The sequence below is a fragment of the Lynx canadensis genome, chromosome B1, assembly GCF_007474595.2.
Source record: "Lynx canadensis isolate LIC74 chromosome B1, mLynCan4.pri.v2, whole genome shotgun sequence".
Classification (NCBI taxonomy): domain Eukaryota; kingdom Metazoa; phylum Chordata; class Mammalia; order Carnivora; family Felidae; genus Lynx; species Lynx canadensis.
The window spans coordinates 111,444,425-111,458,007 of NC_044306.2; the positions used below are offsets into that span (position 1 = coordinate 111,444,425).

A 13,583-nucleotide genomic window follows, 5' to 3' on the forward strand; every position below is an offset into this window, starting at 1 on the left:
ATATTCCAGATTGAAAGAGATAACAGCTTTCATAATGTGGCAGAAGCTGCTTTTACACTCAAGCTGATTCAATCACTGATTGTAAGTGGAATAGCAGGCTCGGTGATCGGGGTGATAACATTATACAAATCCCAGATGTACAAGGTTTGTATCGTATTATGACACTTAAATATTGTGACTTTTTGTTACAATATTTGATAGTTACATTTGAGTAGTAGTTGGGTTTGGTACTTAAAAAACTTCTGGGAGTGTAACATTTTAAAATTCTGATTTTTGTGTGGTCTGGCTTTTTTTCTGTATAATTAAATGTAAACCTAACAAGGTTTAATTAAATTCAGTTTACAGCTGTTAGGGCAAAAATGCAAATAAACAAATTAGAGGGAAGAAAATACAGTGTATGCTTTGTGTTTTGGGCCAGATGGGATTCAATCTCTGTTTTCCAAAATGTTCTTTCATTATTATTTCATTTTATTAATAAATCAAAAGTAGATAGCAAATATTAATGTACATGTAAACCAATTACTTCTAACTAGTTTTTACTTTTTTTCTTTTTTAAAATATTTTCATCTTTTCTATTATTAATTTTCAACTCTGAATTAGTATATCTGGATGAATTCCCCAACAATAGATAATCATCACTTTTGCTTTTGTTTCCTAATTTATATTGTCATCTAGTTATTTATGAATCATTTTAGAACCTATCAAATCTATGTGAATCATTAAAAAATGAAAATTATCCACTACTAGTTAAATAAAATGGCTGCTGTGAATAGGTTCAGGGCTTAAGTTCTTCGTGGTCTCTTCCCTGTGTGATCTGTCTTTTCCTCCACAGCTTTGTCATTCACTCAGTGCCATGGACTTTGATCATCCTGATATTAAAGCCGTGCAGGTATCCACAGTAGATGCTTTTCAGGGAGCTGAAAAGGAGATTATTATTCTGTCCTGTGTAAGGACAAGACAAGTAGGATTTATTGATTCAGAAAAAAGAATGAATGTTGCATTGACCAGAGGAAGGAGGGCATTTGTTGATCGTGGGAAATTTAGCCTGTTTGCGGAAAAAAATCGACTCTGGGGACGTGTGATCCAACACTGTGAAGGTAAATATAAAAATGCCTTTAATTCAAGTGTTTTGAATTAAAAATGACTCTTGAGTTAGTGCTTGGAGTGGTTCAGGTAGGACTAGCTCTGACTTTGCCACTGTGTGAGATGACTGAAATATCGTCATCTCACGTTTTATCTCTTTTTTAGGAAGGGAGGATGGATTACAACATGCAAGCCAATGTGAACCACAGCTGAATCATCTTCTAAAGATTATTCTGAAAAAACAAGCAGAAGAGAAACAGAAGAAAAAGAGTGAAAAAGATAAATCTCATTCACAAAAAGTCATGGCATAGATCATTTGTATTTATATGAATTCAAATTCATTTTACACTATATATTTTTTATATTTTTACTACCCCAAAATGTTGTTATTGATAAAAAATTTATAATATTTATGTAATAAATTAACTCCAAATAAAATTTGTTCTTCAAAAAATATACATACTTATATTAAGATAGGCAGATGTTGAATGTAATATAAAATCTTACTAATAAAAATACACTTTTTTCTAAAAATTATTATTTCTTTTTGCTAAAGGAATAAGTTTTACAAAGGGTATGGAAAAGCTCCTGGGGAATACCAATGTTACTTCAAAATAAGTAAATATCTCAAAACTCATCTGTTAGAACATGGCTACAAAGTTGTATCAATACACCCCTTTCTGAACTACAGTTCTATCAGAATCTTTAAAAACTAAATATATATAATGCCCAGTTATAAGTAAAAACATATTCACAATAACTTTTTAGAAATATAAAAAGAAGAAGAAAAATACAAAAAATTCACTCCTGGAGAATGCAGTGCTCAGTACCTGGCCTTGTCCAGTGCCCAGCACCATACCTGGTATTATAGGTTCTCAGTAAGTAGCCATGGATGAATGAACAAATGAATGAATGAGAGACTACCTTTGGTTCGTTTCCTTCTAGTCTTTTTCCTGTGCATTTATCACATGGTAGATATTGGTATATAAAATATATAAGGGATTTAAATTTTTTATTTAAAGTATTTTTTAATACACACGTATAGAAAAGTGTACAAATTACAAGTATACAGCTGAGTGAATTTTCATAAAGTGAATACATCTTTGTAATCAGCACTCAGATCACAGACGGAACATAACCAGTATCGGGAAGCCCCTTCGGTGTCCCCTCACTGCTACTACTACACTCTCACCCTCAGAGTAACCAATATCATAACTTTTAAAAACATAGGTTTGAGATTCATGTTATCATGTGCAGGCTTTGGACTTTATAGAAATGGAATCGCATTATGCTTCTACATGTGATTGATTAAATATCTCACGAGATTCATTCACATTGTTTTGAATATGGTAGTTTTTAATATTCTCGTTCCTGTTTGATATTCCACTGTAAAATAATTAATCTACTTACGTTTATTACTCTTTTTTTGCCAGTTTTATTGAGAAATAATTGACATACGTCACTGCATAAGTTTAAGGCATACAGCATGATGGCTTCATTTACATGTATTGTGAAATGATGAGCACAGTAGGTTCAGCTAACGTCCATCTTCATATAGGTACAATAAAAAGAGGGAGAAAAGGGAAAAATTTTTCTTGTGATGAGAATTCTTAGGTTTATTATCTTGACAACTTTCCTGTATATTGTACAGCAGTGTTAGCTGTGGTCATCACGTTGTCCATACATTCCTAGTACTTACTTATCATATAACTGGAATTTTGTGCTTTTGATCACCTTCTTCCAACTCCCCCTCCCTCTACCCTCCACTTCTAGTAACCACAAGTCTGATCTCTTTTTCTAGAAGTTTGGGGATTTTTGTTTTTAATATGCCACATATAGGGGCGCCTGGGTGGCGCAGTCGGTTAAGCGTCCGACTTCAGCCAGGTCACGATCTCGCGGTCCGTGAGTTCGAGCCCCGCGTCAGGCTCTGGGCTGATGGCTCGGAGCCTGGAGCCTGTTTCCTGTTCTGTGTCTCCCTCTCTCTCTGCCCCTCCCCCGTTCATGCTCTGGACTCTCTCTGTCCCAAAAATAAATAAACGTTGAAAAAAAAAAATTTAAAATATGCCACATATAAGTGAGATCATACAGTATTTGTCTTTCTTGGACTTACTTATATTATGCCTTCAAGGTCCATCCATGTTTTCACAAATGGTAGGATTTCCTTGTTTTTTATGGCTAAATAACATGTGATATTCATATATGATGTACATTCATATTCATATTACATATGATATATGTATCACAGCTTCTGCCTTTTTTAAGTAAACTCTGCACCCTTTTGGAGTTTGAATTCATGACCCCAAGATCAAGAGGCACATGTGCCACCAACTGAGCCATCCAGGCGGCCCTATATCACAACTTCTTTATCCATTCATCCATCAATGGACACTTAGGTTGTTTCCACGTCTAAGCTGCTATGAATGGTGCAGATGACTTTTGAGTTAGAGTTTTCATTTCCTCTGGATATATCTCCAGAAGTATATAATCGCTGGATCATATGGTAGTTCTATTTTTAATTTTTTTTTTTTTTTTTTTTTTTTTTTGAGGAAACTCCATGCTGTTTCCATAGTGGCTATACCAATTTACAATCCTACAAACATGCACAAGGGTTCTCTTTTCTCCATATTCACACTAACAGTTGTTGTCTTGTCTTTTTGATGATGGCTATTCCAACAGGCATGAGGTGATAGATACCTCATTGTGGTTTTAATTTGCATTTCCTTAATGACTAGTGATGTTGCGCATCTTTTCACATACCTGCTGGCCTTTCATATATCTTCTTGGAGAAAAGACTTAGTTCTTTTGCCCATTTTTTTTTTAACTGATCTTAGAGGAACAACTTTCAGCCTTTTATCATTGAGTATGATATTAGCTGTGGGCCTGTCATATATAGCCTTTATAATGTTGAGATATGTTCCTCTCTGCCTAATTATTGAGAGTTTATTGTGAATGGATATGAATTTTTGTCAAATGCTTTTTCTGCATCTATTGAGATGATTCATTTTTTTGTTCTATTGCAGGGTATCACATTGATTTGTATATATTAAACTGTCCTTGCATTCCAGGAATAAATCCAACTTGATCATGATGAATGATCCTTTTAGTGTGCATTTAAATTAGGAAAACAATGTATGAACAAAACAAGAAGTTCAACAAGGAAATAGGCACCATCTAAAACAAAAAACAAATCTGGAGTTAAAAATACAACTGAAGAATTCAATAGAGATTTTCAAAAGTAGACTTTGCCATGTAAAGAAAGAATTTGTTACGTAAAGGACATTGAAAGGGATATTGACAATTCTCCAGAGAAGCAAAAACTAAAAAAAAAAAAAGATTGAAGAAAGCCTTTGGGAATTATGAAACACAAAACAAACACTATTCACATGGGAATTCCAGAAGAAGAAAAAAGAACAGAAACTGTATTTAAAGCAATCAGAGAATGTGGGGAGAGAAATGGACATTCAGATCTACGAGGCCCAAAGGATAAAGGATCCCAAGTAGGTCAACACAAATAGGACTACGCTGAGGACACATAGTAATTAAGTTGTTAAAAGTCAAAGACAATTTTAAAGGAGCAAGAGAAAAGAGAGAAGTTATATACCACGGAAAACTCCATAAGACTATTGACCAGTTTCTCAGTAGAAACTTTTCAGGCCAGGAGAGAATGAGATGACATATTTAAAATACCAAAAGAAAATAACTGTCAACCAGAAATTCTATAGCCAGTGAAGTCCTTCAGAAACAAGGGATAAAGAGTTTCCTGAACAAACAAGAGCTGAGGGGGGTCCTTACCACCAGACCTCCCTCCAAAGGGAGTTCTTTGAGCAAAAGTAAAAGAATTCTAATTAACATAAACACAGGTAGTGTAAATCCCACAATAAGGTAAATATATAGTCATAGTTAGATTCTGCAACATAGTAATAATGGTACATAATTCACAATCCTAGTTTTAAAAGGGGGGTTATGTCTCTGTAATTTGTCTGATGGTTGCTATTCCTTGTCAAACTTCTTGTGGGTTTTTTTCATGCATTGTTTTCCTAATTTCATTTATTTGTCTGTGTTTTCTTATAGTTCACTAAACTTTAAGAGGATTATTCTAAACTCTTTGATAATTTATAGATTTCCATTTCTTTAGGGTCAATTATTGGAGCTATATAGCTTTCCTTGGTGGTATCGTATTTACCTGATTTTTCATGATCCTTGATTCTGTATGTTGTACCTGTACATTTGAGTAATCAGGCTCCCCTTCCAGTCTTTAAAGATTGCTTTCGCAGAGACAGTCTTAACCAGTCAGCTCAGTTTGGATTTCTTGGCGGTGTTGTGGGCAGGTGGGGCATGCTATTGTCTGTTTTGGGGTGAGGTAAGGGTTGAGCTCTGAGGATTAGGTGGGGGGTTGTGCCACTGGCAGAGAACATTTGGATAGAACGGCTGGCTCAGTCCCCTACCCAAGCGAGGCTGTAGGATGGTCTCTGGGTTGCCTGCGCAGTAGGAAAGGATCCAGGGCCCAGACGGCTCATCGCTGAGCGACCCAAATCAGGTCAGACTGTACACTGAATTCCCTGGTCAGGTGAGGCCACTGGCTCTTCTCTGCAGAGGGTGGAAGCCTGGGCTGCACTCTCTGTTCCAGTGCCACAGTAAGCAGTGCTGTTGAATGGACTGTGTAGCATCTTGTGTATTAGGTTCCTTGGTCAGACGTACTAAAGGCTATATCAGCAATGAGCGGAGCTGTGAATTAGATTCTCAAATGCCATGGGAGATTCTCAGATGCTCTTTGTTGTCTTAACTCAAACAACCCACATCCCACGTTCCCTGGATGAACAGGACCATGGCTTTGCTTGTCAATTATTGGCTCTGCGGTCTGCCTCTCAGTTTGAGTTCTGCTGGGCCACACAGTTTCCAGGAGTTCCCACAGCGCTTCTGGTCAGATGGGGTCGAAAGCCACTGTTCACAGGGATGGGGCTATGTTGAAGCTCCTTTGTCTGGGTGGGAAGGGGAGAGGCTACTTCAAGCTACTCTGAAGTTTCATGGGGAGGAGCCAGAAGTTACCCTCAGTTTGGGCTGTGAATTGACCCCTCCGCTTGTGTGTAGTGTGGGAACACTCCACTCCCAGTACTGGCTTTGTTCCGGGGACAGTCAGCTCTGCCCATCCACTTCTCTGCTCTACTGCTGCTGCTGGACCGCAGATTCCAGTTGTGCCAGCCCTTCTGGCCAGATGGGGCCATAAGACACTCCACAGAGGGTGGAGCTCTGATTCAGGTCCTTGGCTTGGGCCTGGGGCAAGCCAGGCTTTAGAGCTGGCAGAATTCATTTGAGGAACTAAATCAGGCAGATCTCCTACCTGCTGAGCTCCCTGGTCAGGGTTTTGCAGGTAAGCAAAAACCCCTGGTTGGGATTACTTCTTGGGCTCTGCAGGTGTGAACTCAGTCTGACTGTCCTGTTTGTTGTAAGCCTCTGCCTCCTTTGTCACGGTCAGATTCCCAGTGGCTGGGCCCTGCAGATTCCCCAGCAATCTCCATGGAGTGAGATCAGAGTAGGGACTTCCTTAAAGTGACCCAACGCTGGGGATGACTGGCTATTCCTCTTGGGTCTCTTCTCACTGGAAGATCCAGAGGTTCAGGGGAGACCTCTCCAAGTGGTGCTGTGCTATCTCAGGGGAGGGGCAATGTGGTCAACATGTAGTCACTTCTTACCCTTTGAATGCAGTCTCTCCCAGTGTCTGTGTTGTGGGGGTGTTTCAGCCTCATTTTTGTGTTCTAGGATTCTCTCAGTGGGTCTTATTCTTGAGTGGTGGTTGTTCTGGTGTGGGGGAGCAAAGTCAGGAACAACTATGTCACCATCTTGTTGACGTCACTCCTAAATTTTAAAAAATGTTTATTTATTTATTTATTTATTTATTTATTTATTTATTTATTTAGAGAATGTGTGTGCTCATGTGCACATGAGCAGAGGAGGGGCAGAGGGAGAGGGAGAGAGAGAATCCCAAGCAGGCAGCATGGAGCTCAATGTGGGTATTGATCCCACCATCATGAGATCATGACCTGAGCCAAAATCAAGTTGGACTCTCAACCGACTGAGCCACTCAGGTGCCTACCCCCTCCCCCAATTTTTTATTATGAAAAGAATACATTCTCTTTGTAGAAAATTTGTAAATACAGCAGAGTATACAATAGAAAACAAAAAGCACTTAGGGATCCACTACCCAGAGATAATCGTTACAAACAACAGTGTATATATGTGAATAAGTTAACCCATTTGTGGTATGATTTTAAACATTAACAAAGGAACATTTACTCATTCTATATGGAAAAATGGCAAGGGCTTGATTATAATTAATAGCAATGAAGTGTTGTCTTTATCAGTTAAAACAGAAAACCGCTTACTTGAATTATTTATAATAAAAAATGACCAGTCTACTTCTATAAAACTATTCTTTATGTTTGGGAAAGAAATAAAGCCACTGAAGAAACAAAACTTGTTTCATAATTCTCCAAGCCTTGTCCCAAATGTGTTCCTGAGTTTAACAGCAATTGCACGCTTAAACATTCATCCAAACTGTGAAGAAATCAGATTGTTGATTGCTCTTTGAAGGTCTTGAAGGTCTACATTTGCTACTAGGATCCACTTTGCTACTTAATGCAAGAAAAACTGATTACCAGCAAAGAAGTTTAATAGTTGAGCTGGTGATTCCTAAAATTCTTATTTTCAAAAGTTGACTTAAAAAGAACATATATGTTTCATACTCTGCTGCCAACCCCTGTCCTTAGAAATATGCATTTCAATATTTGAGTCGTTTGTGAAAAATCACAAGTTAAAATCTGAGATTATGAAGCCCAGCTTAAAACTTCACAGTAAAATGTAACGTTTGGTATTGTTCTATGATATTGGAACAAAAAGAATGTTTGATTTGGCAATGCTGCGTGCTCTTGACTATGGTTTAATTTAAAGACAGCTGTGAAATAGCTTTCTACTAATTTGATTTTTTTATATTAAATAAGAAGGAAATGGAAATTGGTGATTTACTCGACAGATATTGGACCTTGAAAATTAAATAATTGTTCTAAAAACATTAGCTTAATGCTGACTTGAAATGCCTGCTTCGTAATTAGTCATGAGTGAAATGTGTGTTTAGCTCAAGTTGTGTTTTTGGTTTATATTAGCATGACTTGATGATAGAATAAAGGAAAAATACAATACAAATATCTCTGCAAGGCCCTGAGTTCTTTTCATCCTGAAATACTAGATAGGTTAATATTTTTAACTCTTCTGTTTTATTTTTATTTTTTTAATTAAAAAAAAATTTTTAATGTTTATTTATTTTTGACAGAGCATGAGCAGGGGAGGGGCAGAGAGAGAGGGAGACACAGAATCCGAAGCAGGCTCCAGGCTCTGAGCTGTCAGCACAGAGCCTGATGCGGGGCTTATCCACTGACCGTGAGATCATGACCTGAGCCGAAGTCAGATGCTCAACCGACTGAGCCACCCAGGCGCCCCTAACTCTTCTGTTTTATTTAGTCTCTTTATTATTGATTTTCTCTCCTATTCTTTTCTTTTCTTTCTTTCTTTCTTTCTTTCTTTCTTTCTTTCTTTCTTTTTTTTTTTTTTTTTTTTTTTTTTTTTTTTTTTTTTTTTTTAGTTTATTTATTTATTTGGAGATATAGAGAGAATGAGTGGGGTAGAGACAGAGAGAAAGAATCCCAAGCAGGTTCCATTCTGTCAGTGCAGAGCCCGATGCGAGGCTCCATCTCATGAACTCTAAGATCATGACCTGGGCTGAAATCAGGAGTTGGACGCTTAATCAACCAAACCACCCAGGAGCCCCTAGAGTACCTCTTTTACAACAGAAACTTTGAGTACATTTATTTTATTGGCTGGATTATAATGGATTCGTGGCTTTGGGGAATAGAAATCATTTCTTGATTCAGTTGAAGTCAGTGCATTCATTGAGCATCTACTCTGTGGCTGGCCCCATATTCAATGGAAAGCAGGCTGGTTCAGTATTCGGGAACACATGTGTGCAGCTTGTCTTATTTGTGAGCCCAGGCATGGAGTACAGGTGAATTAGTTACGTACCACCTTGCGCCTATGTGGGGCAGGCTAAAGCTCTCCCTGATAGAGAAACTTGGCAGAATTCTTGAGGTAAAAATATCAGCCTTCTTTGACCATTCTTTTGGAGTGTCTATTTCTAAATAAAGCAAGAACTACCATGGCCATGATGATGTTGGGAGCTGATACATTGTTACCTACATTTCCAGATTCCTTACTCCTAGAGTTAGTGTCAGGCTTTGGGGTGTGAGGCAGAGGCCAGATCTTTGAAGACCAGGTAAGGCAACGAGAAGTAGAAGAGGGCTGGATGTACATGGAGGGGGGTAACTGATGGGGAATATTCAGGGTTGACAAATTCTGAGGCATGAAAAGATACCAAGTCTCACAGATGGGGTGAGTGTGTGTGTGTGTGTGTGTGTGTGTGTGTGTGTGTGTGGTGTGTGTGTGTGTGTCTAACCAGATGGCATCTCCAAGTAGTCTATGACTCTTTTCACGTATCATGGGCCATATCCAGTGTTTTGAATGCATAATGATGACCTTCCACATGGAGACATCACATGAGTACAGAATCAGGGCCTCAGACGAAGTATAATGAACAGCATTTCAGGGAAATTGCTGAGTCTAGACATTGTTGTATGAGACTTGCTTTCACGTATCAGGCATACTGTGTAAGCAAGCTGACTGAATACAAGGGGCTAAGGACAAAATAAAGAACATACTGCAAAGGGTGCTACATTCATAACTTTAGTGCCTGCCTTTTCAAAACTTATTCTGCATTTCTAAATTAGGATCAGCACCACCACAATAGGTTCTCAGTGTTTACACATTGAATAATATAAAATCTAGAATGTCCAGGTCGTATGTTTTCCTTTCTTCTTTTTAAACATTTTCTTCTATGCTTTTAAACAAATCAAATTGAGCTTATTTCTCTCACCTTCTAGTATTTGTCCATATATGCCTAATTTGTATACTTAAAGCATGAATACCTCACTTTGTATTCTGTGTTTATTCATTATATCATATTTTCTTTTCCCTTCCTTTTGTCTGGGCTTATTTATATATTTTTGAGCAGGTAATAACATACACATGATTCAATATTCAAGAGGAACAAAAGGGAGTAGAGTGAAAAGTCTACCTCTCTGTCGTGTCCCTCAGCTACCCAGTTCTCTTCCCCAGAGTCAACCAATATTATAAGGTTCTTAAATTTCTTTCCAGAAATATTTTACTAGCATACAATAAATATTAGTGGCGTTGCCCTCTGATGGTACTCTACTATACACACTTTCTTGTACCTTGCTTTTTTTTTTTTTAATTTTTTTTAACGCTTATTTATTTTTGAGACAGAGAGAGACAGAGCATGAACAGGGGAGGGGCAGAGAGAGGGAGACACAGAATCCGAAACAGGCTTCAGGCTCTGAGCTGTCAGCACAGAGCCCGACGCGGGGCTCGAACTCACGGACCGTGAGATCACGACCTGAGCCAAAGTCGGATGCTTAACCGACCAAGCCACCCAGGCGCCCCGTACCTTGCTTTTTTTACTGAACAGTATTGTCTTCCAGTTCATGCCAGTTCATACTTTTAAACAATCACCTGAGATTTGTCATCAGCATAAATTACTCCAACATGCCACTGACCACAGTCTCTCCCTCACTTCCCCAACATGTACTCCCTGGCTTCATCATGATCTCTCATCTCCTGACTCCTTACTGTTCTGCCAACCCTATTGCATCCTTTGATCTTTTCCTGTCTGCCTAGACACCATTGTGTTAATCACACTCAACTGCCTTGGTACATTGACTCTTCGCTGTGGGTTTTTCCAGCTGACAAAACTCTAACATCCTTTTCCATTTCTCATACCTGGGCTGCTGCTGGGTGCTCTTGAGAAAATTATACATGAAAAGATGAAAATTATACTAATATGCAAATGGGTGCCACAACATGGCTTGATAGCTTATTTCTTTTTGTCATTGAATAATATTCCATTATTTGGATGTACCACAATTTATTTATCTACTTACCTACTGAAGGACATCTTGGTTACCTCCAAGTATTGGCAATTATGAATAAAGCTTCTATAAACATCCATGTTCAGTTTTTTGTTTGGACAGAAGTTTTCAACTCCTTTGTTGAAACCCAGCAGTGTGATTGCTGGATCTTATGGTAAGAGTATGTTTCGTTTGTAAGAAACTGCCAAACTATCTTCCAAAACTGCTGTACCATTTTGCATTCCCAACAGCAATGAATGAGAGTTCCTGTCACTCCATATCCTCACTGGCATTTGGTGTTTTTGGTGTTCTAGATTTGGGCCATTTTATAGATGTGTAGTGCTCTCGTTTTTTTAATTCACATTTCCCTGATGGCATATGGTGTGGAGCATCTCTTCATATGCTTGTCATCTGTATCTTTTTTTTGGTGAGGTGTTAAGATCTGTGTACATTTTGGATACTCTTTATTAGATGTGTCTTTTGCAAATATTTTCTCCTAGTCCTGTGGCTCGTCTTCTAATTCTCTTGATCTTTTCTTTTTGTGTGTGCCCAAGTTTTTAATGAGGCACAGATTATCATTTATTTCTTTTATGGATCATGCCCTTGGTGTTGTATCAAAAAAGGCATTGCCATACCTAAAGTACTCTAGGTTTTCTCCTATGTTATTTTCTAGGAGTTTTATGGTTTTGCATTTCACATTTAGGTGATGGACCATTTTGCAGATTTTGTGGAGAGTGTCAAGTCTGTGTCTACATTCATTTTTTTGCATGTGTATGTCCAGTGGTTTCGGCATCATTTGTTGAGACTATCCTTTGCTCCATTTTATTGCCTTTGCTCCTTTGTCAAATATCAGTAGACTATATTTATAGGGGTCTATTTCTAGACTCCATCTGCTCTGTTGTCTATTTTTTTTTTTTTACCAATACCACACTGTCTTGATTACTAAAACTTTATAGCAAGTCTTAAAGTTGGTAGCATCAATCTTTCAATTTTGTTCTCCTTCAATATTGTGTTGGCTATTGTAGGTCTTATGCCTGGCCACATAAACTTTAGAATCAGTTTGTCAATATTCATAAAATAATTTGCTGGGATTTTGACTGGGGTTATATTGGATTGGCAGATCAAAGTGCAAAGAACCGATACCTTGATAATATCGTGAGGATGGAATACCTATTTATTTAGTTCTTTGATTTTGTTCTTCAGAGCTTTGTAGTTTCCCTCAAATAGATCTTATATTTTAATAGATTTATACCTAAGTATTTCATTGAATCGCGTACTAACATAAAAAGTATTGTGTTTTTAATTCCAAATTCCACTTGTTCATTGTCAACATATAGGAAAACAGTTAACATTTGTTTATGAACCTTGTAACTGGCAACCTTGCAATAATTGCTCATTAGTTTCAGGAGATTTTTGTGGACTCTTTTCTACACAGATCAATTATATTATCTATCAACAAAGACAGTTTTATATCTTCTTTCTTAACCTCTTTGCCTTTTATTTCCTATTCTTGCCTTATTCCATTACCAAGGACTTCCAGTATGATGCTGAAAAGCAGTGGTGAGAGGGGACATCCTGCCTTGTGCCTGTTCTTAGTGGGAAAGCTTTGAATTCCTCACCATTATGTATGGAATTAGCAGTAGGTTTTTTTGTAGCTAGGCTTTATCAAGTTGAGAAAGTTCCCCTCTTTTTCTAACTTACTGAGAGTTTTTATCATGAATAGGTATCGGATTTTGCCAATTGCCTCTTCTGCATCTATTGAGATGATAATGTGATTTTTCTTTCCCAGTTTTTGAAGTGGTGGATTATCTAAATCCCACTTGGTTGTGGCATTTAATTCTTTCTGTTTTGGATTTCATTTGCTCATAATTTGTTGAGGATCTTTGCATCAATGTTCATGAGAGATAACTGTTTTGTAGTTCTCTATCCTTGTTATATCTGACTGGTTTGGATATTAGGGTAATGCTGGCCTCAAAAAAAAAAAAAAGAATTAGGAAGTATCCCCTCTGCTTCTATCCTCTGGAAAGAGATTGCAGGGAATTGGATATTTGGTATAATTTCTTCCATAAATGTCTGGTAGAATCCACCAGTCAACCCATCTAGGTCTGGTACTTTCTGTTTTGGAAGGTTATTAGTTATTGATAAAATTTCTCTAAAATATAGGCCTTTTCAGATTGTTTTCTTCTATGAGTTTTGGCTGATTGTATCTTTCAAGGAATTGGTTCATTTCTATGGGATCAAGCCCCACTTTGGGCTCCACGATGAGCAAGGAGTCTGCTTAAAATTCTCTCCTTCTCGCTCTGGCCCACCCTTGCTCTCTCTCTCTCTCTCAAAATAAACAAACGTACTTTAAAAAAAGTGTATTGTTTAGTCTCCATATATTTTGGGATTCTTCAGTTATCTTTCTGTTACTGATTTCTAGGTTAATTTCACTGTGGTCTGAAAGTCAATATTGTATGATTATATACTTTT

General features: G+C 37.7%; 1 protein-coding gene across 1 annotated transcript in view; it reads left to right on the plus strand.

Moving 5' to 3' along the window:
* Positions 1 to 1,454, plus strand: part of ZGRF1 (zinc finger GRF-type containing 1) — an 82,826-nt gene extending 81,372 nt beyond the window's left edge. The window contains 5 exon segments of the mRNA XM_032593068.1: positions 7 to 144; positions 833 to 1,018; positions 1,020 to 1,055; positions 1,058 to 1,097; positions 1,249 to 1,454. Of these exon segments, the coding sequence (XP_032448959.1) occupies positions 7 to 144; positions 833 to 1,018; positions 1,020 to 1,055; positions 1,058 to 1,097; positions 1,249 to 1,394 (546 nt within the window). The 3' untranslated portion in view covers positions 1,395 to 1,454.
* The last annotated feature ends 12,129 nt before the right edge of the window (positions 1,455 to 13,583 follow it).